Here is a 24,127-nt window from a genome sequence, read left to right as displayed (position 1 = left end):
AAGCTACTATTTGTGTATGAAAGAAAAAAAAAAACCACGTTTGCCGACGCACTGCAGGCAGAGACTGTCCGAAAGGATGCACAAGGGATCAGGAATAGTGGCTGCCTCAGGGGAGTGGAAGTGGCTGGGAGAGAAGAGAGACTGACTTTTCACTGAAGGCACTGTAAACCTTCAATACCTTCTGAATTTGGAAAAGCATGCGTGTAGCGTATAAATAACAAAATAGGAAAAGAAAACAAAATGTGACAGGAAATAGAACCTGCTAGGCACCCCGACATGAAGTGTGTCCTGGGTGTTTTGGGAGGGTGTCACCGCTCCCTCTTTGCAGGTGATGAAATGGAACCAGCTCGGAGAGGTTCAGGGAGCCACCCAGCGTCACCCAGCAAGGGAGTAGTGGGGCTGGGGCTAGGACCCAAGTCTGCAGTCATGCTTGGGGCAATACCTTCACCGGGAGCCAGCTGCCCAGGGCCAGTTGTTGCTGTGCCAGCCCTGGACTGTGACCCCTAGATCTGGGAAGGGGGACAATTCTAGAAACTCAGCTCTAGACACCGAGTCCGGAAGAAAGATCTGGGGAAGCCAGGCCTAGCCCTGCCAGGGGACAGCTGTGTGACCTCCAGCAAGTAATTTCCCCTCTTTGAACCTGAGCGCCTCATCCAGGTTCCCACTGAGGGGATGTAAAAGCCGTAAATGAGGTGAGACTGAGAAAGCTCCCTCCTCGCAAGCAGGTTCACCCAAATAACCCAGGTCTTTCAGACTGGCCCCCACACCTCTGGATCCCCCAAATCTCTGAGCTGTCCGGCTTCACTTCCTTCTGGGTCCACGCAACTCTAACACAAACACTCCTATTGTTTACTAAGTTCATCCGATTATTCAACCATTCAATTTACACCTTTGCAGGGCCTCCAAGCGTCAGCCTTGGGTGGCCAGGGCTATCCTCCTCTCACGACCCCACCCGCGCATCCCCGCACTTGCTTGCCTCCCAGAGCGCACTCGGGCCCACAGCCCTTGAGCGCCTGGGTACAGGCACTCGGACCACGCCCGCTGCCCACAAGGACCCGTGGCGCAAGTCACCGGGGGCCCTACGGCTCCACCAGACTAGACGGGCGCCCAACGCCCCTCAGGTCCAGCCTGCGCTCCCCAACCCCTAAGCGCAGGCCCCTCCCCTAAACCGCCCCAGGTGCCCAATGAGCGCCGCGGCTCGGGAAGGCCCCGCCCACCCCGGGGAGCCCCGGCTTCCGATTGGTCCTCCCGGGCGCTGTGTCCCCCCCTCCTCACATGGGGCGGTGGCGGGGTGAATGAAGTGGGAGCGATTCCTCCGCCCCCGCGCTTACCTACCAGGCGCAGCGGGGCCCGCCCCCCCACCCCGCGCCCAGTCCAGCGCCCGCCCGACTGCCGGCCGCTGCCCTGGACCCTGGCGTCCGGCTCCCCCCGTGCCAGGACCCCGCGTCGCGGACCCACGATGGCCAAGCGCAGCTCGCTGTTCATCCGCATCGTGGAGGGGAAGAACCTGCCCGCCAAGGACATGTGAGCGCGGCCGGAGGAGGGAACCCCAACTTTCCGGGGAGGGGCGCTGCCCCTTATGCCTGCTTGACCTTTCTGGGGTCCACACGGCCCGCCCACAAGTAGAGCAGTGGTGAGGGTGTGGCGAGTGTGGCTGCAGTGGGAGACTGGCAGGGAAATGGGGACAGTGAGATTTGCCGCGAGCACCGGACAGTGGGTGACAGGGAAGGGCCGGGGTCTGGGGAGGGGGCGGGGATCTGTAAGGGACCTTAGTGAATAGGGGGGAGAGAACGGCCGCTCAAGAGGGTAAGGGGCTTTGATAGGACAGGAGCTGGGCGTGGGGGAGACATCGAAAAGGAGTTGTCTCCATGCACTGCCGGCAAGGGGGGGGAGCGGGGTGTGGCTGGAGGGTGTGGGGTGCCCCCCCTAGAAACGAGGGGTCTTCCTCAGTAGTTCTGGGACCCTTAGTACCTGGGAGTGCACGGGAAACACCATGGGGCCCAGGGGCTGTCCTGGGGCTTCCTGCTGTGCATTTGGGAAGGGAGGGGCTGGCCTGAAGAGTGGACCTTAGGTCAGGAGGCTGGGACCGGTGCAGGATGGGGTGGCTGGGTGGTAGCGGCTCTTGTACCCTCGGCTTTACCTGAGCCATTGCCTTTAATCCTCACAGCCACCCAGCAAGGTCGTTCTCACCATTCCATTTTACAGATGTGGAAACCGAGGCTCAGAGACGTGAAATGCTGGCTCCAAGTGGCGGAGCAAGGTCTTGAGTCTAGGGCTCCTAACAAGCACTGACTCCTAGGACCTTCCCTGGCCCCTGGCCAGATTTGAGGAGGTTTCTGAAGCCCCCGTCCCAGCCTCCTCAATAGGTGCCAGAGCTGAGCAGTCCAATCCCATCACTGGCTCCCTTGCCTGAACCTCAGGCAGCTCACTGTCCCCAAAGCCTCAGTTTCCCTGCTGTAAACTGGAGGTGGGAATCCCTCTCGGATAAGAGCGGTGGAAAGTACAAAGCTTGAGGGGCCTGGCTGCCTAGAGGAGGGGGCGGGGACGGGGGAGCCCGGAGGAGCCCGGAGGCAGCATATGGTCCAAAGTCTGGCAGCCTCCCCACCCCCGGGCTCCTCAGAGAGCTCCCGGATGCAGAGAGGTGGTGGACTGGGGAGTGGGGTGCAGGAGGACGGGGCAAGGGCATCTCCCTCACGCGCACAGTGGCCCCTGTGAGTTTCCCAGCACTTTCAGCGCCATGAACAGTTCCAGTTCAAGGCCCCCTGGGCCTGAGGAGGCCTGGCTCAGCAGTTGCCATGGCAATGGGTGAGGGAGGGTGCTGGGCGGGCTGTCTCAAGGTGGGTTTTGCTGCGTGGGGGGCAGTTGGGGCGGGAGCTGGGAATGTGGTCTCTCAGGTGGGAAGGCAGATGAGCTCTGAGAAGGGTCTCGGCCTCCAGGCCCAGCATCTAAGCGCCCCCCATGCGGGCACTGGTATCTAGGTCAGCTTGGCCTCCTCTGGCTGGTGGCGCCTGGGAGGAGCAGCCCCTCCATCTGTTGCCTCCCTCCCCATCCCTGCAGCGCTGGCCCTAGTGCCTGACTCTAGGCTTTCACCAGCCTAGGGCGGTGAAACTGTGGACTCTGCCTACCTGGGAGCCATGGTGCCCGGTTCCCTGCCCAGCCCTGCCTCTGCACAGCTGAGGGACACCACCAGGTGCCTCCATCCCCAGGGGAGGGGCCACCAAGTTCTGAGGGTTCTGCCTCCAGAATCTCTTTCCTTGCCCTGCCCTCCTGCCTCCTCACCTCCCCCTACCTCCTTTCCTCTGCCTTCTGCATAGAGGCTGGTGTGCACAGCTCTGACCGTCAACCATCTCTTAAATCTAGCTGTGAACCTCCGCCACCCCAGCCCCTCACATTTGGGCTACTGGCCTTCACAGCCCTGCTTCTGCACACGTGTGAGTCTTCTGCCTTCAAGGACTCCCGTTCAGGTTTCACTGGAAAACTCCTATTCACCCTTTAGAACCTCTTCCAAACTTCTACTCCTCTTCAGGACTTTCCCTGGTGCCCTTGGGCAGGGTTCCTTGCCCCTGCTCCATGCCTTCCGGCACGTCGGGTGAGCTGGAATTAGGACAAAGCCCTTGATAGCAATTGCTTCTTCGTGGGCTGCCTGCACCACGTGACTCTAAGGGCAGGAACCATGACTCATTCGTCTTGGCATGCCAGGTCCCTTAAGGGACGCCTGGTCCACAGTAGGGGAGATTCAGATGTGTCCAGAACCTTCCCATTTAATCCTCTTACTAACCCTGTAACGTAGATATGCTCCATTTGTAGATGGGGAAACCGGCGGCTCAGGATGGGAAGTCCTTTTCCAAGGCCACACAGCCAGTAGGGGGAGAAGTCAGGATTCAAACCCAGTCTGCTGCTGACAGGCCAACCGAGCTGGACCCAGGTTGCAAGCTTGACGGGGGCGGGGCTCAGTGGGGACCAAGCCTCGCAAATGCCATGCAGAGCGTTGGCTCAGGCATGGCGGGGGTTTGGAGATCACAGGAGACCCTCCCCAAGTGCTGGAGGCACGGGGGGTGGTGAGCCTGCCCCACTGGACCTCATCAGCCCCAGCTTGTCTCCCGAGCAGCATCTCTTCTAGCTGGGACTTGCATGCTTCTGAGGACGGGGAGTTCACTTTCATCCATGGTGACCCATCTTGACTGAGGCAGTTCTGAGGAAGGGCGTCATCACACAGTGACCACTTGCCTCCCGGCCACTTCCACTCATGGGTTTTTAGTCCCCTTAAGGGCACAGAGCACAGCTGTGCACCCTATCACCAACAGCTTCCAGAGCCCACCTGTTTCTGTCATGCTTCCTCCCATCCTTGGGTGCCTGGGTCAGCCATACAGGAGCTGAGTCTCATGGTGACCAGTGACTCACTGGCTCCCACGCCCAGTGGCCCTGGGGACGGGCCCCGGGCTATTTTGGGGTTTACCCTGATCCTCCCCATTCCACTGCCAAGGCCCTAAATATAGAGGCCCCACAAGGAGCCAGGCTGGGCCAGCCACAGTTGGGCTCAGGTCCTTAAATCTGGCCTCAGCCCACTCTTGACACTGCCCCCTTCCGCCCCTCTGATCCAGCCACCCAGCTCATGGCTGCCCTGCACACTAGGTCTGGTCCTGCCCGCAGGCCTTTGCCCACCCCAGTGACCCCGCCTGCAACAGGAGCCCCAAACCTCACTGTTCAGTAGGGATTCATTCGTTGAGCTGCATGGTGGGCAGTGCCCCGTCTTAGGAGACATTTCCCATCAGTGTAAGGAGAACCTTTGGAGATGTTTGTCTCCAGTAGCTTCCTCTGCCGGAAGATCCCCTTTTGAGAAGGGAAGCTGGGCTTGGAATTCCCCAACCTCCAACATGCAAATACACTTCCTTTTTATGGATGCCAGGCCTGAAGGGCACTTCTGAAGACAGGCCACCCCCCCCACCCCCCGCCTCTTGCCCAACAGTGGCCCTGGGCCGGGCCGGTGCTGCCCTCAACCCCAGGAATCAATTCCCCACCAACAGAGACAGGAGGAACCAAGCGGTCCTGGGTTGCCTGGCCCATTTGTTCTTTTCCAGATGGCTGGGAGCTTGAGGCCGATGGTTTTATTTGTTCATTCATTCATTCATCCAACAAACACTCAAGGGACCCTGTCAACACAGAAGAGGTCCCCCTCTCAGGTAGCTCATAGACAGGTAGGGGAGGCAGCTGACGACAGTACCTCACTAGCAGTGCTGGGACGGAGGGAAACGTGCCAGGGAGGGGGCTGGCGGGGGGATGGCAGGGGAGCCCTTACTCCGGGCCTCTGGGACAGGAGAGGGCTCTTAGTGAAGGGGACTGAGGAGGGGTCTTGGGAGGAGTGGGAAGACACTGGAGGAAGCAAGTCTGAGCGGAGAGAGTGAGGGGCTGACTTGGCTGAGGGTAGGCTTTTGTGACTTGTTTCTGTCTTCCCTGGCTGGGGCGGGGCGGGGTGGGGGGTGCTGTGGGAGCCGGCAGGAAGGAGAAGCACCTTTCCCCCCACCCCGCCCGAGCTGGAGAAGCAGCGGGCAGGGGAGCCTTGGTGCACGATCCTGCCTTTGCTTCACCAGCGCCCTCCCAGACCGAGGGTGGAGGTACTTTCCTGCCTGAGGAATCTTTGGGTCCCAGCCCAGGACCTGGTGCCTCAGCCTTGACTGTCTTTTTCCTGGGGTCGCTGGGAGGCCCTGGAGGAGGAAGGAGGGGTGCCCACGGCCAGCCGCCCCATCAGTCAGCCCCTCCCCGCCTGTCTCTTGCAGCACGGGCAGCAGCGATCCCTACTGCATCGTGAAGGTGGACCACGAGCCCATCATAAGGTACCGCCCTCGCCCCGCCCCCACCTGAGGGTGAGTGAGATGGGCTGCCCCCTGGGGCCCGTTTGAACTCACACTTCTGGCGTGTGTGTGTGTGTGTGTGTGTGTGTGTGTGTGTGTGTGTGTGTGTGTGAAATTTGCGTGGAGATTTGCGTGGCGAGGGCTTGGAGCATCTGATTCCCTGGAGCCCATCAGGCCCTAACAGCCTGCTAGGAGGTAAGAAAGACCCTCTAGTCTTGCTGATTACTGACCTTAATGCCCACGGAGGGATTATCTACCGTGGGCTGGGTGCTCAGACAAGGGCCTCTCCCCCACTCTGTCGCTCTTTACAACCCGCAGAAGGGACAGGTGATGATGACTAGTTACAACAGCAGTCACTTAGGGAACGTGGTCTCTGCCAGGCCCTGTGAGAAACCTTTTCCAGCCCGTTTAATGCTTCCAGTGAGCTCCGTACAATAGGGTCACATCCTGTTTACAGAAGAACTAACTTGTCCAGAAGGGCCACTTCCCCTGGGCATCCCTTTCTCCATGGGCTCCATGATTCTGGCAGGGTCTTTGCTGTTTGGTCCCCTCTCTCACTCAGGCCTTTGCCTCAAAGTTCATGGCCAAAGCCGCTCAGCTCTTCTGCCCATCTGGGTGTCCACTGCTGATTGAGAGCCAAGGCTGCCATACACAGTTCTTCTCACTGCAGACGCCTTTTTCCAGATTCTCTCCTGAGCATGGGCGCCATGAGGGGGGAGACATGCGTGCTCTGATTGTCTCAATGACAGACAGAGAAACCAAGGCCCCAGAGTTCAAGTGACCTGTCCAAGAACTGGTTGGGATGAAGGTGATCCCTGAGCCTTCATCTGGGTCCTTGGGGAGTTTCAGCTTCCCCACATCCACATACCCTGCTGAGCCCTATGTGCTGAAGGCTCTGTCCTGGGGGGTTCGGCCAGAACTGGGTGAGGCTTTGCCCATACCGGACCTCTGTGGGTCAGGACCCAGACCTTGGCTCTCAGGGCCCCCAGGAGGACTCTCTGTCTCCAGAGTCAACTTGGCCATCCCCCTGCCTCTACAGTGAGTCTGTCCAGCATCTGGAGCCAGGGGGAGGCTTTGGTCCTGGCTCTGCCACTGTCCTGCTGTGTGACCTGAGGCCAGCTACTGCCAGCTCTGGTCTCAGTTTCCCCCAATGGAAAATGGCCTGATAGACGCAGCCTGTGCCCCACCCAGGGCAGAGAGGAAGGTCAGGAGGGAATGATTGGTGATGGATGGTGGGTCCGGGACAGGGAGAATCATCACCTAGCAGAGCAGTTTTTCCTGGGAATGGACGCAGATGTGGGGAAAGGTGGGCTCAAGCCACACAGCCCCGCCTTGTGCCAGCCCGGGGCCTGCGGGTGGCCCAGGCAAGTGCTGAGGGTCCTCTCTTGCAGGACAGCCACTGTGTGGAAGACCCTGTGCCCCTTCTGGGGCGAGGAGTATCAGGTGCACCTGCTGCCCACCTTCCACTCGGTGGCTTTCTACGTCATGGACGAGGATGCCCTCAGGTGGGTGGAACCCCAGTCCTCAGCTGGGGCCCAGACCCCACCACTTGTCCCTCTCTGGCCCATTTCACTGCTGGGACTGCTGGTCACGGCATCCTCTTTACAGCCTGGAGGGAGGGGGAGCCTGGGGGGATCTGGAAGGTGCAGGGTTTGGATGTGCGGTGTGTGTGTCTGTGTGTGGATTCCTTGTGCTCCCACCATGTCACGCGTGTGCACGTGCACTGGGCTGTGTGTGCGCGGGGGTGCAAGCTAGGAACCAGGCCCCCGGGGATGCAAGCTAGGAACCAGGCCCCCGGGGGTGCAAGCTACGAACCAGGCCCCCGGGGGTGCAAGCTAGGAACCAGGCCCCCGGGGATGCAAGCTAGGAACCAGGCCCCCGGGGGTGCAAGCTACGAACCAGGCCCCCGGGGGTGCAAGCTAGGAACCAGGCCCCCGGGGGTGCAAGCTAGGAACCAGGCCCCCGGGGATGCAAGCTAGGAACCAGGCCCCCGGGGGTGCAAGCTAGGAAACAGGCCCCCGGGCATGCAAGCTAGAAACCAGGCCCCCGGAGACAGGAGCGTGGCACGTTTGTGGGCATGTGTGTCAGTCCACGTGCGGAAACATATCCCATGCCCATGAGAGGGCCTACAGAAGGGTCATGGGTCCGGCTCCGTGGGCTCCGGTAAGTGACTGGAGTGTCAGTCTCCCTGCTCCCGCCAGGGGCCCCGACCTGCATGGGAGGGGGTCCTGGGCTCCGCACCGAGCCCTGCCCAGCTCTGGCTCCCTCTCCACCCTCCAGCCGGGACGACGTCATTGGGAAGGTCTGCCTTACCAGGGACACCTTGGCTACCCACCCTAAGGGTAAGATCCCGGGAGGGAGCCCACTCTTTCTCCTCCCCTGGCCTCCCTCCCCTGGCCCCCAACTTGTCTGCCCAGTCCCCGGCCCATCCTCCACTCTGAGACCCTTCTTCTGGGCTCCTTCAGGCCCCCATGCTCAGGAAAAGCCATTTCTACCCTCCCCAGAAGGGCCTGTGGCCCTCTCCAACTCCTGCACCCCGGCCTCTGTGCCCCATTCTGCCCCTGCCCTCAGTTGGGACCACATCCCCCCAGGGCAAAGAGGGGCTGCTAGTGGTGGGATCTGAGGCCTCTGCAGGCAGAAGAAGGGGCCCCTTTATGCTGCATGGCCCAGGTGTGGGAACCCCTCCTCCCAATCTGGCTGGCTCTGTACCCCACGGGGTCCCCTCAGCCTGGGTCCTAGTGTCCTAAGTCTGAGGGGTCGGCCTGGAGCGGGGCCGGGCTGGAGAGCGCCTTGGAGGATTCTGGGGATGCGGACATTGTTTGGAGGGGTCAGCCCTGCCCTAGCCTCACCGTGTGACCTGGTGCTGCCTCCTCTGGACTGAGTCCCCACCTGCCAATGAAGGTTCAGACCAGGAGCTCTGAGATGCTTCAGACTCTGCTGGCCGGAGCCCCTGTGACTCTCAAGGGGCCTTCCCGGCACACGCCTGCTCCTGTCCGTGAGGCTGGGGCAGGCCTGGGGGCAGGGGCCTCTGCTGACTCACGGAGCCTCTTGGCCCCTGCCAGGCCTGAGGCCTGTCCTGCCTGTGGCCCCAGCCAGCCCCTTGGGGGCCAGTGGCCCTAATGATGCCATTGCCTCGTCACGTCTGGGCTTAGGCCTTCCTCCCAGCACCCCTGGGCGAGAGCCACTCTCCCCCTGTTTTGAGATGAGGAAACTGAGGCAGAGAGGCCGGTCCCAGGATGGGTCAGGGTCAGGGCCACCAAATGCAGTGTGGCCCAAGAGTGAGGACTTGGACTTTGACCCAGGCTCTTCTAACCACTGTTGTTCAGCTTCTGAACCTCAGTTTCCCCATCTGTCGCTGGGGACAGCAGCCCCTGCCTCGTGGGAGCTTGAGAGGCTTCTGAGGGGCCTGTGCAGGGGCCTGTGGTGCCTGGAGGGGCTGAGAGGGAAGGGCCAGGGCCCTGGCTGAGCCGCGGCCCCTCAGGTTTCAGTGGATGGGCCCATCTGACGGAGGTCGACCCTGATGAGGAGGTGCAGGGTGAGATCCACCTGCGGCTGGAAGTGGTGCCGGGGACCCGGGCCTGCCGGCTGCGCTGCTCTGTGCTGGAGGCCAGGTGAGCCCTGGGAGACCAGGCAGTGGGCCCCGCAAAACTAGAGAAACCCGGGCTTCCCTGGTGGCGCAGTGGTTGAGAGTCCGCCTGCCGATGCAGGGGACGCGGGTTCGTGCCCCGGTCCAGGAAGATCCCACATGCCGCGGAGCAGCTGGGCCCGTGAGCCATGGCCGCTGAGCCTGCGCGTCCGGAGCCTGTGCTCCGCAATGGGAGAGGCCACAACAGTGAGAGGCCCGCGTACCGAAAAAACAAACAAACAAACGAAAAAGAACAACTAGAGAAACCCACTGTGGATGCTGGGCCTCCTCTCCCCCGAGTCCACCTCCTGACCCTGTGCCTCCTCCCTGGACAGCGGGCTCTTGGGCACATGGGCGCGGCTTCTCTGACCTGAAGACGTTTCCCAGGTGACCCCACTCAGGAGGCTGTGTCTCTTAGGGGAAGGGATGATGTTCTAATGCCGGAAATTCAGGCATCTTAGAGCAGTGGGGGTGATGGGTGACAGGGGACCCTGAACCCTGATCATACAGCCCCAGTGCCAAGACTGGGCTTCCCCTGGCTTTAACTTCAATATGAACTTGGCCTGACTTGTGAGGTGGGTGGGGGTCCTCGGTGGGGTGGGGGGTGGTGGTGGAAGGAGTTGCTGAAAACCTCCAGATGGGAGGGGCGGGGTTCTCTCCAGGAGCGACAGTGACTTGGATGGGAAGATGGGCCTGTCACCTGTGACAGGGAACCCCCCACCCCTAGCAGGGCATTTTTAGCCGCAGGCCCCACTCCCACCTGGGCCTGAGTGTGAGTCACACACACTCCATGAGAAGCACCTTCCTGTCCGGCTCCAACTCACCTCCACCGGCTGCTTGCCTGGCTCTAGGGTGGGAGCAGGCGGTGGCCCCCAGCCTCCGCACACCGGCGGGCCGGCACCTGTGGAGGAGCCGCGGGGTGGCTGGCCACGCTGGGAGGAAGACCTCCCTCCTGAGCATGAGGCCTGTGGCTCCGCCGGCTTTATTTTCTGTCCTGGGGCCGGTATGTGGAAGAGGCAGGGCCAGCTGGGAAAGGCTTGGCCTTGGGCAGAATCACAGTCATGTCCCTCACGCTCTGTCATCCTCGCGGGCCATCCACGCCTCTGCTCACCCACTTCCTCCTTCCTCAGGCTCGCCCGGGCCAGGCTCTCTGTAACCCTCATGCTCACACGCTCACACACACACGCACACACGTGCACACATGCTGCCCAGACTGTCGGGGGCACGACGGCTGGGCCAGCCCAGCCTCCTCTTAGCAAGTGCCTGGGTGGGAGTGGGGGGCAGTGGTCGGTCAGCCCTCTGTCTGGCGTGTGAGGGCACTCGTCCCCCAGGCTCCTTGGCTCCAACCCCCGTAAGGAGCTGCCTTTGTGGCAGAAACAGAACATTTCCTCCTCAACTTTCTGGGCAGATTCTCAAGCCCAATCTCTGGAATTTTATTAGACATTTCTGAGGAGGAAGGAAAAGCTGTCACGAGAGGCATAAAATGGAAAAGACGGAAAAGAGCAGAAAATAATATTTCCAGGGAAGGGAACGGGGCTGGGCTTTGTGGTTCTTCCAGAGGGTTCTAAGCTGGGGGCACCACGGCCAGCCTTGGGCTTCATAAAGGGCCGTCTGTGGAGAGAGGGCAGGATGGTGGTCGGGGCCACTCACCAAGGCCTCCCTCAAGTAGGGGGGATATTGCGGGGACAGGCCTTCTAGAAGCCCATCATCTCAATTCAAGGGATTATCTTCTCCATTTTACTGATGCGGAAACCGAGGCTCAGGGAGGTGGCCCTTGCTCTGGAAAGGGGGAGGGGGAGGGGGGGGCGCCCCTGGCCCGGGCTGTCCCACGGCTGAGCCTGCCTTGCCTGCCCCGCCCGCCAGAGGAGGTGCAGCGTTGACCTGCAGTGGCCGAGTCAGAAGGAGCCTTGGAGGATGCCCCCACCCCAGGGGTCCATGGGGTGACCGCGGTGGGAACGGCTGGAAGGCTGACAGCCACCCAGCTGGCCAGGCCCAGGATGAGCCCAGGCCTTTCCAGCCCGGCGTGGGGTTACCCCACAGTGGTGGGGTGTTAGCCCAGGGGACGCTTGGTGACAAGTGGATGCTCTCCTCCCTCGCAGGGACCTAGCCCCCAAGGACCGGAATGGTGCATCTGACCCCTTTGTCCGAGTGCGCTACAACGGCCGGACGCAGGAGACCTCGGTGAGGAGGCCGGGGGACCGGGAGGGGGCAGGGGGTTTTCACCATCACCTGGGAGGTCACGTTGGGCTTACAGTCTTACAGAGGAGGCTCAGAAAAGTGGGGCCACCTCTCCAAGAGTGCACAGTGGGTCCAAGCCCTTCTGGTGCCAGCTCCTGTGGCCTCAGCCGCCTTTCACTCCTGGCCCAGATGGGCCGAGACAGCCCACCTGCGGTTAATCTGCAACGTCCAACAGCTGCCCACGCGACTTTTCTCACCTCTGGGGAACAGCCAGGGTGGTGAGCTCAGTCCTGGCGGGGAGGGTGTCGAGACCTGGGTTCTCAGTGCAACCTGCTACCATTTTGCTGTGTGGCCTTGGGCAAGTGCCTTACCCGCTCTGGGCCTCAATTTCCCCACCTGAGAACCGAGTAGGGGTTTGGACAGGAAGTTTTTACCTCTGCTATTTCGGGGCCTCTGCCCGGACCGAGGAGAGGAAGCTGCATCAGGACCCCTGCGGGGAAGGTGCAGTGTCGGGGGGTCTATCCTTGGCTGGGCCTGGGGAGCCGCATGGCGTCAGCCCTGCCCCCGCTGACCCCTTTCTGGGCAGATCGTGAAGAAGTCACGCTACCCACGCTGGAACGAGACGTTTGAATTCGAGCTGGAAGAGGGGGCGGCAGAGGCGCTGTGCGTGGAGGCCTGGGACTGGGACCTTGTCAGCCGCAATGACTTCCTGGGCAAAGTGAGCACCCTGCCCCTTCAGGCCACACCCGCCTGGCCTCCCTCCTGGCCATCCCCAGGAGGCCCGGGACTCCCCAGAGCCAGCCACTGGTGCTCAGGGACCCTCGGAAGTTACCCCCTCTTAAAAGAACAGTAGTTGGCAAGGAAGAGACCTGAGGATCCCAGCCCCAGGATGCCCCCTGACCCATAACGCCTCTGCCCCACCCCCAGGTGGTGTTCAATGTCCAGAGACTCCGGGCAGCCCAGCAGGAGGAGGGCTGGTTCCGGCTGCAGCCCGACCAGTCCAAGAGTCAGCGAGAAGAGTGAGTGCCTGTGGCTCGGTGGCAGGGTTGGCAGGGCTGGCGGGCTCTGGGCCCCGGGAGGCAGAGCGTTGGCGCCAGCAGGGAGACAGGTGTGCTGGTCAGGGGTGGGTGATGCTGCCCCAGGTTTCTTGTGGCCCTCGCCCACCAGGCCAGCATCCTTCTCCATCTGGCCGGATCCCGCCTCTTCCCCCTTTCTCACAGTCCTGGACTCAGCCCTGCCCTCAGAGCTCCAAGGCAATACACGTCTCCTGCCTTCTGTCTTCTGGCAGATTCTAGAACAAGCCTTCAGATACCTTCCCTTTAAGGGTTTCTCTGCAGACCTTACTTAGCCCAGTGTTCAAGTCCCCAGAGCTCTGAGGCAGTGTCCCTGAGCCATAGCTCCTCCCAATTTTCCAGGAATAGGATTACCAGATAAAATACAGGATATTCAGTAAAACTGAATTTCAGATAAACCTTGAATAATTTTTTAGCGTATGTCCATCCAATATCTGAGACAAACTTATATTACAAATACTCAATTTATCGGAGTGTCTTGTATTTTTATTTTGGTAAATCTGGCAGCCCTACCAAGGGAGCCCCCGGCCTCTTTGCCCACTACTTAGCCCGGAAGTGGAGAACCAGCAGTGTCCCCCCCTCGGATGCTTCAGCTCTGTCTCTCCACAGGAGGCCCCAGGCCCCCCCATCCCCACCCTCAGCAGGGCAGGGGCTGGGCACACGCCTGTGTCCAGCTCCAAGGCACTTCCACAGAACCAGCCACGGCGGACTTGATGGCTTCTAGAAGCCACGTGTCACTTAGCCGTGCTGTGCTGCGGGTAGCGGGGGGCCGTAGAGACTGTCAAGCCTTGGTCATCGGCCTCCCCTAGAAGGGTCAGAGCAAGGGAGCTTGGAAGTTAGGTCTGATGTGGCAAGGTGCTTACCCTGTTTGAGCTTCAGTTTCCCCTGGCAGGTTGTTTTGAAGCTTGGGGATCTGATTTGCTTCCAGTGTAAAATATATACATGCGGGAGCTATTCTCTGGGAGTTGACAGGCTCAAGGCTGGAGAGTCCACATGGGTGAAGCCTGGAGTCCACAGGAGTATAGAGGTGGCAGGGAGCCAGGCCTTGAAGATGGATGGAGTTCCCCTGAGGATGGAGGCAGGAAAAGCTTTCCAAACAAAGAGAACAGCCCCGGGCAAAAAATGGGAGGGGAGGCAGTGCAGGGAACCAAGGTGGAGGGCACGCGTGGAGAGACCGCAGGGAAAACGGAGGCAGTGGGGAAGGGGGCACGGCCCCGGGCAGCCTGGGTCCCTGGTGGAGAGGTCACAGGCTGCCCGTTCCAGGGGCAACCTGGGCTCCTTGCAGCTGGAGGTGCGGCTGCGGGACGAGATGGTGCTGCCCTCCGGCTGCTACCAGCCCCTGGTGCAGCTGCTCTGCCGTGAGGTGAAGCTGGGCACCCAGGTGAGGGGGCCCCTGGGGGAAGGTGGGAGGGTCCAGGGACAGTAGGTGTGTCCTCCCTGTCCTTCTAAACCCACTGTGAAGAGCAGAGACCTGAGTTGTCAGGATGGTAAGGAACCAGCCAGTACCCAGGGCCCCTCCGTCCCTTGGGAAAGTGCCCCCCCCTCCCCCATGGTCCTCTGCGGTCCTCAGAGTGAAGGGTTTGGCTTCCCCTGTGAGTCCTGCAGCCGCACCTCTCCTTGCTGCCTCCCGCAGAGCCCAGGGCAGCTGATCCTACTCATCGAGGAGACGACAAGCACGGAATGCCGCCAGGACGTGGCCACCACCCTGCTCAAGCTCTTCCTGGGGCAGGGACTGGCCAAAGACTTCCTGGACCTGCTCTTTCAGCTGGAGCTGGGTCGCACCAGTGAGGCCTGGGAGGGAGTGGCCCGTCTGAGGGCATGGTGGGGGACCAGAGCCCAGGACTCCGGGGATGCTGGGAGGAGAGAAACCTCAAAGTCCTCCTGTAGGAGCCTGATGGGTCCGATTAAGGAGGGAGAAGGGTCAGATTAGGAGGCAAAAGAAAGAGCAAAAGGCAGAGGTGGGGTGCTGGGTTGGGAGGTGGCCAGGAGACTCTTTACTGAGCATCCAGCACAGAGCCCCCAGCCCCAAGGTCCTCCATCCTCCTCCCCAAAGCCTTGTCCCTCTGCCAACCCCCTACCCACGGGGACCTCTGCTCGTAGGTGAGGCCAACACCCTGTTTCGAAGCAATTCTCTGGCCTCCAAGTCCATGGAGTCTTTTCTGAAGGTGAGTTTTCATAGTATATTGTCTTTGTTTTATGGATGAGGAGACTGAGGTTCAAAGAGGCTAAGAGACAGATTTGAAACTTAAACTTGACTCTTCTGTCTACCGTCCAGGGCCCTTTAAGGATAAGAATTTCATTCACTCATTCACTCATTCATTCATTCATGTAGCTGCAGTTGTTGAGCCACCTTGCCCTGTGTGCCTGGCTCTATCCTGGGTGGATAGATGCCCGAGGTGGCTGGGAGGCCAGCTGCGAGGAAGATGGTGGGCAGCAGGAGGTGGGAGATGGGACCAATGCGGCTCGCGGTGGCCCCCAGGTGGCTGGAATGCGGTATCTGCACGGCGTCCTGGGCCCCATCATTGACAGGGTGTTTGAGGAGAAGAAGTACGTGGAGCTGGATCCCAGCAAGGTGGAGGTCAAGGATGTAGGGTGAGGCCAGGGGTGATCCCTGAAGGCGCGGTGGGGGGGCGGGGGGTCAGGCCCTTTCTTCAAGTGTGTGTTTAAGTGCTCTTTCTGCCTGGTCTACCTTTCGCCTGCACTGCCCACCTGGGCGTGGTCTCTGTGTCCCTGTCTTGGCTGATGTCCTTCTACGCCTGTGTCTCCGGGTGCCCCTGTCCGAGTCATGAGTGCAAGCGCTGACGTCGACCTTTCTGCGGGTCTGCCCCGGGCTCACTCAGGTGCTCCGGGTTGCACCGCCCGCAGACCGAAGCTGAAGTGCTGGAGCAGAGCGCGCAGACGCTGAGCGCCCACTTGAGGGCGCTGTTGAGCTCGCTCAGTCGCTCGGTTCGCGCATGCCCTGCCGTGGTCCGCGCCACCTTCCGCCAGCTCTTCCGGCGCGTGCGCGAGCGCTTCCCCAGCGCCCAGGACGAGGTGCGCCCGCTGCCGGTGGGGCTGGGCGGAGAGGAGAAAGTGGGGGGGGGAAAGAAGTGGTGGAGCCCCAAGATGTGGTAGGAAGGGCCTGATGGTTAGAAGCCGAGGGCGGGGCCGGGAGTGGGAAGTTGATGCGGAGAGGTGGGGACAGCGCCAAAGGGAAAGGGGCTGTCAGGGCCCAGGCTTAGGGAAGTCCAGCCCCCAACACTCGCTCACTCCTCCAGAACGTGCCCTTCATCGCCGTCACCAGCTTCCTGTGCCTGCGCTTCATCTCTCCTGCCATCATGGCGCCCAAGCTCTTCCACCTGCGGGAGCGGCACGCGGACGCCCGCACCAGCCGCACCCTGCTCCTGCTGGCCAAGGTCCGGGGCTGTGGACGCTGGCGGGAGGTGCCCAGCTGGCTGCTGAATAGGGGTCCTTGCCTGGACTGCCGTGTGTTCCCCATTGGCTCGAGGAAAGCCTTGTGGCAGGCCACGGTACCCTCATGTGATACTGCACAGCTTACAGAGCTTTCTCATGGTCACCCAGTCTCATGGATAAGGGAACAGGTCCACAGCAGGAGGTCGCCCAAGGCCTCACAGCTTGTCAGGGGTGAACTGGAGTCTTCTAACCCCCAGATCTACTCACTCCCAGACTGCGCTTATGTGTTTGGCACCAGGTTGGGGCCAGGGTACCCAGTGGAGCAGAATCTGTTGTTAAATCTGCAGAGGAAGTCACCAGGTTGGGCCCAAGTGGTCTCAACTGTAAGTCCCCGAAAGGTCTCAAGCTGTGATCGTTCACCTCTGACCCCCAGTGGGGATAGAGCAGCCGTGAGCAGAGCCTGTGCCATCTCAACCTCCATGTCTACAGTGGAAGTAGTACAGACTGGGTGGGGGTGGGGGGAGCGGCAGTGGCCCGGCCTCTGACCCAGCAGAGCCTGGCCTTTCTTGCTGTCAACCCCCAGGCGGTCCAGAATGTGGGCAACATGGACACACCAGCTTCCAGGGCTAAGGAGGCTTGGATGGAACCGCTGCAGCCCACGGTGCGCCAGGGCGTGGCCCAGCTGAAGGACTTCATCACCAAGTTGGTAGACATCCAGGAGAAAGAGGGTGAGCGCTTCCCCGTGCGGCCCCGCCCTCACCCGCCGATCACGTTTGCCCCGCCCCCGTCCCATGGCCTCGCCCCCCCCACCCCGTCCCATGGCCTCGCCCCCTTCAGTGCCTCTCGCAGCTCCACCCACAACCTGCTGTTGAAGTTTGCTCCGCCCCAGTCCCCGCCCTCGGTCCGTCCCTCCTTCCCCTCCAGTGGGCTCACCTGTCACCTTCCCTCCCTGGCCTACAGAGCTGGACCTGCAGTGGGCCCTGAGCTTGCAGGCGCCGCCGGTGAAGGAGGGGCCGCTCTTCATACACAGGACCAAGGGCAAGGGCCCCCTCATGTCTTCCTCCTTTAAGAAGCTCCACTTCTCCCTCACCACGGAGGCCCTCAGCTTTGCCAAGACACCCAGCTCCAAGGTGGGTAAGGAAGGATGAGGGCAAGTAGCGCTCTGAGGGGTTATAACACCCTGGAGGCACCTTTCGCTTCCTCGGAGCCCATCCCAGGGTCCACCGGAATCAGAAGAAAGCCAGACAGATGCAGGCTCCTGGTGTCAGCCACAAGGTCACTTAAGACCCGTGAGAAAGAAGGTCCTCTGTTCAGGGGGTCCTGGTGTGGGCAGCGGCTGCAGTGTCTAGCCCTGGCTTCTAGGTCAGGTGCATGAGGAAGATGGGGCACTGGGAGCTCAGGGAAGCAGAGAGGGGCTGAGAGGCGTACTGGGTTCCTGCCCTGTGCATCTAGGGGAAGTGTGTCAACCTCTCTGAGCCTTGGTGTCTTGACCTGTGAATTGGAGATAATGGTCCCTACTTACCAGGTTGTTGAGAGTTAGATGAGATGAGCTCTCTAAGGGTCCAGAGCCTGGCACAGAGCAGGATCTAGACCAGTGGTATTACTGAAGACACTACGTCCCCTGGGCTGGCCTCTCCTGGGCACTTTGCTCCCAAAAAGGGCTGAGCACATACTTCCTGAATGGACCTGTTGACCCCCTAGCAGGGCCAACCTAACCCCCAGTCAGCCAGGATCTGGGGGATGGTCTCCAGAGATGCCCAACCAGCCCTGTGCAGTTTGGGGTGGGGGCAGAGGGAGTGAAGGAGCTCAGGTGACCCCTCAGCCCAGGCCTCCCACTTTCCAGCTTCTTTCACTCTGGGCAGCTGCCCGGCCCTCGGGTTCCCTGGGCAAAGCCTGGCTACCCACCCTGCTCTGGGCCCCTTTCCGCTCCTAGGCACGGAGCTGTGCCATCCTCTGGGCACCCCGTGTATCCCCCTGTGCAGCACCGCCCGCACTACTGCCTCGTTTCTGCCTCTTCTCCAGCAGACACCCCAGTACGCACAGCACATCCTCCTCTGGGCTGTCCCTTCTATCCTTTGGGAAGCCCCACCCAGAGACGGCTCAGACATGGGTCCTCAGGGCTCCCCTCCAGGTTTCCCCACTCCTCCCAAGAGATGGCACTGCCCCTCTCTGCTTGTCCCTGAGGCCAGCAGGGGTGGTGAGCTTGGATGCCTGAGGGCCATGGGGACTGGCATTCGGATGCTGAAGGACGCTGGTGAGCTCCTGAAGCAAGAACAGAGTCTGGGCGCTGGCAGCGTACGTTCAGCTTTAGCAGGTTGGGAGTCCCTCAGGGTCATGGACGTTATAGGTCCAGAGCTTCTGTCTGTCCCATTTGTATCTCATCAAATTCGATGACGGCAGGAGTGGGGCAGGGTCCGGCAGGTGGGGTGTGACTTTTAGGGCCTGCGAGAACAAAGGTGAGTTGGGAAAATAACTGCAAAGGCACAGGGCCTGGTCCACAGCAGGCAGTGCTCTCCAGCCCCGGAAAGCTGCATTTCCTGGCCCTTTGCTAAAGCTCAGACCTCCCAGGACTGCTGGGAGCCCACAGAGGCCAGGCACATCTGTCTGCGCTCTGTCCTGGCTGAGGTCACTCTCAGAGTAGGCCTCTGGGAGGGCAGGCATTCTGGATCCCCAACACCAACCCCTGATGCTGCAGAAGGGGAGACTGAGGCCCAGAGATAGGAAGTGGAGTGACCCTGGCTAGGACCCTGAGCCTCCTTTCCCCTGTTCCCCCTCTCGCCCAGAAAAGCACCCTCATCAAGCTTGCCCACATCCGGGCAGCAGAAAAGGTGGAGGAGAAGAGCTTCGGCAGCTCCCATGTCATGCAGGTCATCTACACGGACGACGCGGGCAGGTCCCAGACCGCCTACCTGCAGTGCAAGGTGTGGGCCATGCCGAGGGGGCACCTGCAAATAGGGGTACTGTGGGAGAATGCCTGGGTGGGCTGGAATGAGGGTCGAGTGAGCCTCCCACCCCTTGTCGGCCGCATCAGGCACAGCAGGGGTGTGAAATCTGATGTGAGTGCGGCGTGTGTGTCTCCTGGGGTCTGGGTGCCTGGGAGGCCGTGCCCGTGTCTCTGCGCGGCCCTGCTTTGGCAGCCACACGCGGTCTGGGCGTGGACTGGCGGGTCCCCACGTCTCGAAGCTTCACGTTGTGCATGTTTTTGGAAACTGTATCTCCAAGTATCTGAGTTGCTCCTTGTGTGTTTCTTTCTGTGTGTGTGTGTGTGTATCTACACATAACAGTCACACACTTATGTGAGTGTGTGACTCTGGGTGCACATTCTCAAGTCCCTTTCTCCTCTGTTCACGTATTAACCCATTCATTCACTCATTCATTCATTCATTCACTCATTCATTCATTCATCTAAAAATATTTATTGAGCACCTTCTGGGTTCCAGGCACTATTCTAAGTGGTGAGGTTATAGCGGCAGACAAAACAGCGTCCTTGCCCTCGTGGAGCTTCCATCCCAGGGGAGAAGATGGACCCATAAATAAATATTTAAAATGTCAAACGGGAACCAGTGAAGACTGAGAGAGACGGGGAGGGGACAGAGTGAGGGTGTAGCAGGAGTGGTGCTCAGGGAGGGCCTCTGATAGTCAGCACTTGAGCAGGGACCTTGAGCAAGGAGGAAGGTGAAGTGGGAGGGGGCGTGCTTTGTTCCCCCAGGTGACTGTCCTGGGCGCACGGGTGGGAGGTCACAGACCCATCCCACGGGCCCCACCTCTAAGGACTCCCTGTTGGGTCAGAGTCTAGAGCCACAGGGAAAAAATGGTGACAGCAGAGCCACCACATGTAGTTGGCAGGTTGTGGATTGCCCAAGGGCATGGCCGAGGGGGCCAGTGGTGGCTGAAATCCAGCCCTCACTCTGCTCACCAAGCCATGTGCCAGGTGCGGGCTGCATCCGTCTGGAGAAAGGGCAGCCTTTCCTAATTCACCCAAAGCTGCCGAGCGGGCTAGCAGGGACTGTGTAGTCCTGAGAGATAGGGCAGCTTCAAGGATGGAGAGCTTCCCGGAGGAGGTGACCTCTCATCAGTGCCCACCCCCATTCCCCCTGTAGTGTGTGAACGAGCTGAACCAGTGGCTGTCTGCACTGCGGAAGGTCAGCATCAACAACACCGGCCTACTAGGCTCCTACCACCCTGGAGTCTTCCGTGGGGACAAGTGGAGCTGCTGCCACCAGAGGGACAAGACAGGTGGGATGGAGGCCAGGGCCGCATGGCACTGCGTCTGTCCCTGACAGGCCCCTGGAGCCCCGCCTCGCTGGCCTGGCGGGGAGCTACCTGGGCACCTGTGGGCACTCACCTGAGGCCAACCAGGCCCCGCAGGTGCTCTGGGCAGAAAGGGTCCTGTGACCAGGTGGTTTGGGAAATGCCACTTGATGTGTGCGATGCATGTGGGTACCTCAGAGGCCCTGGAGGAGGCCTGAAAACGAGTTAGAATCCCATATCTGACACCATTTAGCCCAGCACTTCCCAAATTCCTTTGCCAGGGACCACTTTTCTGGCCCAGCGAATGAGCTTCTTGCAGAACCAGTGTTCCAAGGAACACGCTTTAGGAATTCCTTGCTAATGAGGGCTGAGGACAGCCCCCTAATTTGCATATTTCCAGACTGGCAGCCCAGTACTGGAGCTGTGAGTTGGGGGCACCCTGGGCCTTGGGCACTGGCGGGATGGCAGAGAGAAGCTTCTAGAACTTTCAGTGGTGATGGAAATGGTGTGTACTGTGCACGTGCCAGGCCCGAACATGTGGTTATTGTAGCTGGTGCAGCCGAGGAACTGCGTTTTGAATTTATTTTAATTTCAATTAATTTAAATATGAATGGCCGCATGTGGCTAGTGGCTACCCTCTTGGACAGAATGCTCAAGATCTTCCTTATCCCTACCTGCTTTACAAAAATTTCTTTTAATAAATGTATTTATTTTTGGCTGCGTCGGGTCTTCGTTGCCGCGCGCAGGCTTTCTCTAGCTGCGGCGAGCAGAGGCTACTCTTCATTGTGGTGCATGGGCTTCTCACTGCGGTGGCTCCTCTTGTTGTGGAGCGCGGGCTCTAGGTGCGCGGGCTTCAGTAGTTGTGGCTCGCGGGCTTAGTAGTTGCGGCGCACAGGCTTCGTTGCCCCACAGCATGTGGGATCTTCCCGGACCAGGGCTCGAGCCCGTGTCCCCTGCATTGGCAGGCGGATTCTTAACCACTGTGCCACCAGGGAAGTCCCCTTTGCTTTACAAAATTCTTGCTCCCCCGTCACAGAGGAGACTCAGCACTCGGAGCCCCTGGCCTGCAGGCCAGGCTGACCCTCGAGCCCGGTGGGGTCCAGGCCCTCAGAAGCTGGCCCACCTGCTGTAGCCCAGCCCTGGCTCTGAGGTTGAGCAGTGGCAGCTTGTCACGAGGGTGTCCCCGGCTGGTTGACCTGACCTGCAGCCTCTGGCTGTAGCCTTGTGACAGTAACCCTTGTCATCGGTGCAGTGGGGCTCCCCAGGGCGCTACGAGGCAGGGCTGGGCAGCCGTATTTTGTGGAGCAGGAAACCGAGGCTTAGCAAATGCAGGTGTCTCTGCCAAGGTTGTAAAGCAGCACGTGGCAGGGCCGGCTCATTCCAAGGCACAAAACCCCGGCTCCCCTCACCATGATCTTACAGTTCCAGGCTGCTCCCTGCTTCCTTCCAGGCAGGAATCTCCCAGAAAGTGGTCCAGCTCCCTAAGTTGTATTCTGCACAACTCCCTTATCCTGCAGTCACAGTTCAGGAGCTGAACCCGAGAGAGATGAGGGGCTGCCCCCTGGAAGTGTGGGGAGCCACAGGCAGGCCCTGGGCCAGACTTCCCGGCTGTGCCCCCAGCCCAGCTCCGCCCTGGGGGCCCCTGAGTGCGTCCCTTGCCCTCTCTAGGCCTCGGTTTCCCCATCTGCATTCCAGGAAGTTGGACATAAGCGCTCACAGTGCCTGCCTGTAACTCTGTCCTCTCTCTGCTCCCAGATCTGGGTTGCGACAAGACGCGGTCCCGGGTGACCCTGCAGGAGTGGAATGACCCTCTCGACCATGACCTGGAGGCTCAGCTCATCTACCGGCACCTGCTGGGTGTAGAGGCCACACTGCGGTGAGGAGGCCTGTGCAGGGGCAGCGAGTCCCACGCAGCAGAGCCTGGGAAGCCCCGGGGGATGTGCCGGGGGGCGGGGCTGGAGCCGGGATTCGGGCTCAGGGCCCCTCCGCAGTGGCTGGTCTCTTCCCTCGTAATGAGGCTCTGCACCTCCCTGCCTGTGGCATCCACACCGGAGGGCACCTGGATCTCTGCAGCCTGAGGCTGGCTCATCCTAGGTTGAAGGTACCAAGGGCTGTGGAAGCCCAGGGTCAGGCTGTAGCTGCTCCGTGCCCCCGGCTGACCCGGCCCCCTCATCTGCCCAGCCCTCCCTTGGTGCTCTCAGAGCACCGGGATTGCCCTCAGCCAACTCGCTTAATTCAGTGGTTCTCAGCCCTGGCTCCAGCTTAGCAAACACAGAACGCTTTTTAAAAACAGGATGCCTGGGCCCTACCCCCCTGACTCAGAATCTCTGGTCGGGGGTGGGTTCAGCATGGGGATATTTTAAAGCAAGCCATCGCTTCCTGAGAGCACTGCTTCCCTGAGTCTGTTCGAAAGGGGGCAGTTTTCTCTCCCACACCCCTGCCCCCGGCGCCTGGAGGGGTGCCGGGCATCCTCCTTGCCTCCTCACCAGCTCTCCTAGGGCTTCTCTCCTGTGGCTACTGTAGCACATTACCATACGCTTGGTGGCTTAAACAACACAGGTTTATCCTCGTACAGTAAGAGCGGAAGAAGCACATGAGCAGAGGGGTCAGGGGTCAGACGACCCTCTAGGGCCTAGAAGGCAACTGACGAGGAGGAGTTTGATCTGTTTTATCCAAAATAGATCAGGGAGATGGTCAAAGCGCTGAGCCAGCAGAGTTCCTAAATAAGAAGCTTCAAGCACAGGGTCCGCGAGGCTGCCCACCATCCCTCCGTGTAAGCGCACAGGACTGTACCTGAGCGACCCGGGGACCTTTGGTGGACCCCGGCTAGGAGCCGTGCTTAAAATGTCCCTGTCTCCTGTTCCCATAAGAATGAAACTTATTCCGTGGCCAGGTAACACGAGGGAATTTTCAGGCCCCGCTTGAATCTCTCCCCAAGGGCCCTCTGAAACGGAAGCGACACGGTTCAAGCTTGGTTTCCAAAGTGCCTTCCGTTGATCCACCTTTGCCGAGGTGGAGGATGAGGGGGGACAGTGGAGGAGGCTGGACGGCGGAAGCGGGAGGTGACCAGGGGCCAAGACCTGGGTCCACACTTTTTCCTGTACATTGAAGCAGCCCCCTGCCCCCAGGAGCCCCCTCCAGCTCAGGAGGCCCACCCTGGGTCACCCAGCCTTCTGGGCGAGGGCACCAGAAGCCCTCACATCCTGTCCTCTCCCACAGGGAGAAGCACCGACAGCTGAGTGCGGGCCCAGAGGCAGGCCCTGTGCTCACGGGCCCCGGAGGAGGTAGGTGCTTCCCACCTGAGCCCCCTTTCGGGGATGGTGGGTGGGGCCTCCCTCCCAGGGGCCCTCCGGCCTTCCAGACAGGTGCGACCCTACCTGCTCTGCCCTCATCCTGCATTTGCCTCCAGCCCCCGAGGACCCAGTGGCTCAGCTGCTCCAGGTACTGCAGGACCTCCGGGAGGCCCATAGGTCCAGCCCAGCTGACTCCCCACCCTCGGAGCCCAGCCGCGTCCTGGAGCTGCAGACATGAGGCCGCCCCGCACAACGCGCTGAGCCCCGCCAGGTGCTGGGAGACCCCCGTGCACTCTCAGCTTTTCACCTCGGTCCCTCTCGTTGGGGTGCACGGCCTGGGTCTCTCCTGGGCTGAGTGAGCTGGGGGAGCCAGGGGCCCAGGGGGTCCGGAAATCCAGAGCTGATATGGTTTTGGCCCATCATCACCCACCTGACATCTCCAGGGGACTTCGGGGGTTCCTGCTC

General features: G+C 60.6%; 1 protein-coding gene across 2 annotated transcripts; it reads left to right on the top strand.

The window, feature by feature from the left end:
* The first annotated feature begins 1,459 nt into the window (after positions 1-1,459).
* RASA4B (RAS p21 protein activator 4B) lies at positions 1,460-23,900 on the top strand. Of its 2 annotated transcripts, XM_065893379.1 has the most exons (21): positions 1,460-1,524; positions 5,775-5,831; positions 7,241-7,354; positions 8,130-8,191; positions 9,331-9,460; positions 11,574-11,655; positions 12,239-12,370; positions 12,580-12,671; positions 13,989-14,106; positions 14,359-14,509; positions 14,826-14,890; positions 15,205-15,317; positions 15,566-15,758; positions 15,983-16,120; positions 16,702-16,846; positions 17,079-17,248; positions 18,902-19,039; positions 20,219-20,354; positions 22,125-22,245; positions 23,589-23,653; positions 23,779-23,900. In XM_065893379.1, exons 1-21 carry the CDS (start codon positions 1,460-1,462, stop codon positions 23,898-23,900), a joined length of 2,409 nt encoding a protein of 802 aa, XP_065749451.1. The 2 variants fall into 2 exon arrangements, with proteins under 2 accessions (XP_065749451.1, XP_065749452.1); XM_065893380.1 differs by lacking the exon at positions 18,902-19,039.
* Positions 23,901-24,127: the final 227 nt, after the last annotated feature.

This window comes from Phocoena phocoena, chromosome 15 (assembly GCF_963924675.1).
Source record: "Phocoena phocoena chromosome 15, mPhoPho1.1, whole genome shotgun sequence".
In the NCBI taxonomy this organism is placed as follows: Eukaryota; Metazoa; Chordata; class Mammalia; order Artiodactyla; family Phocoenidae; genus Phocoena; species Phocoena phocoena.
Note: the sequence above shows the minus strand (reverse complement) of the source record. Positions and strands in the feature narration are given on the sequence as shown.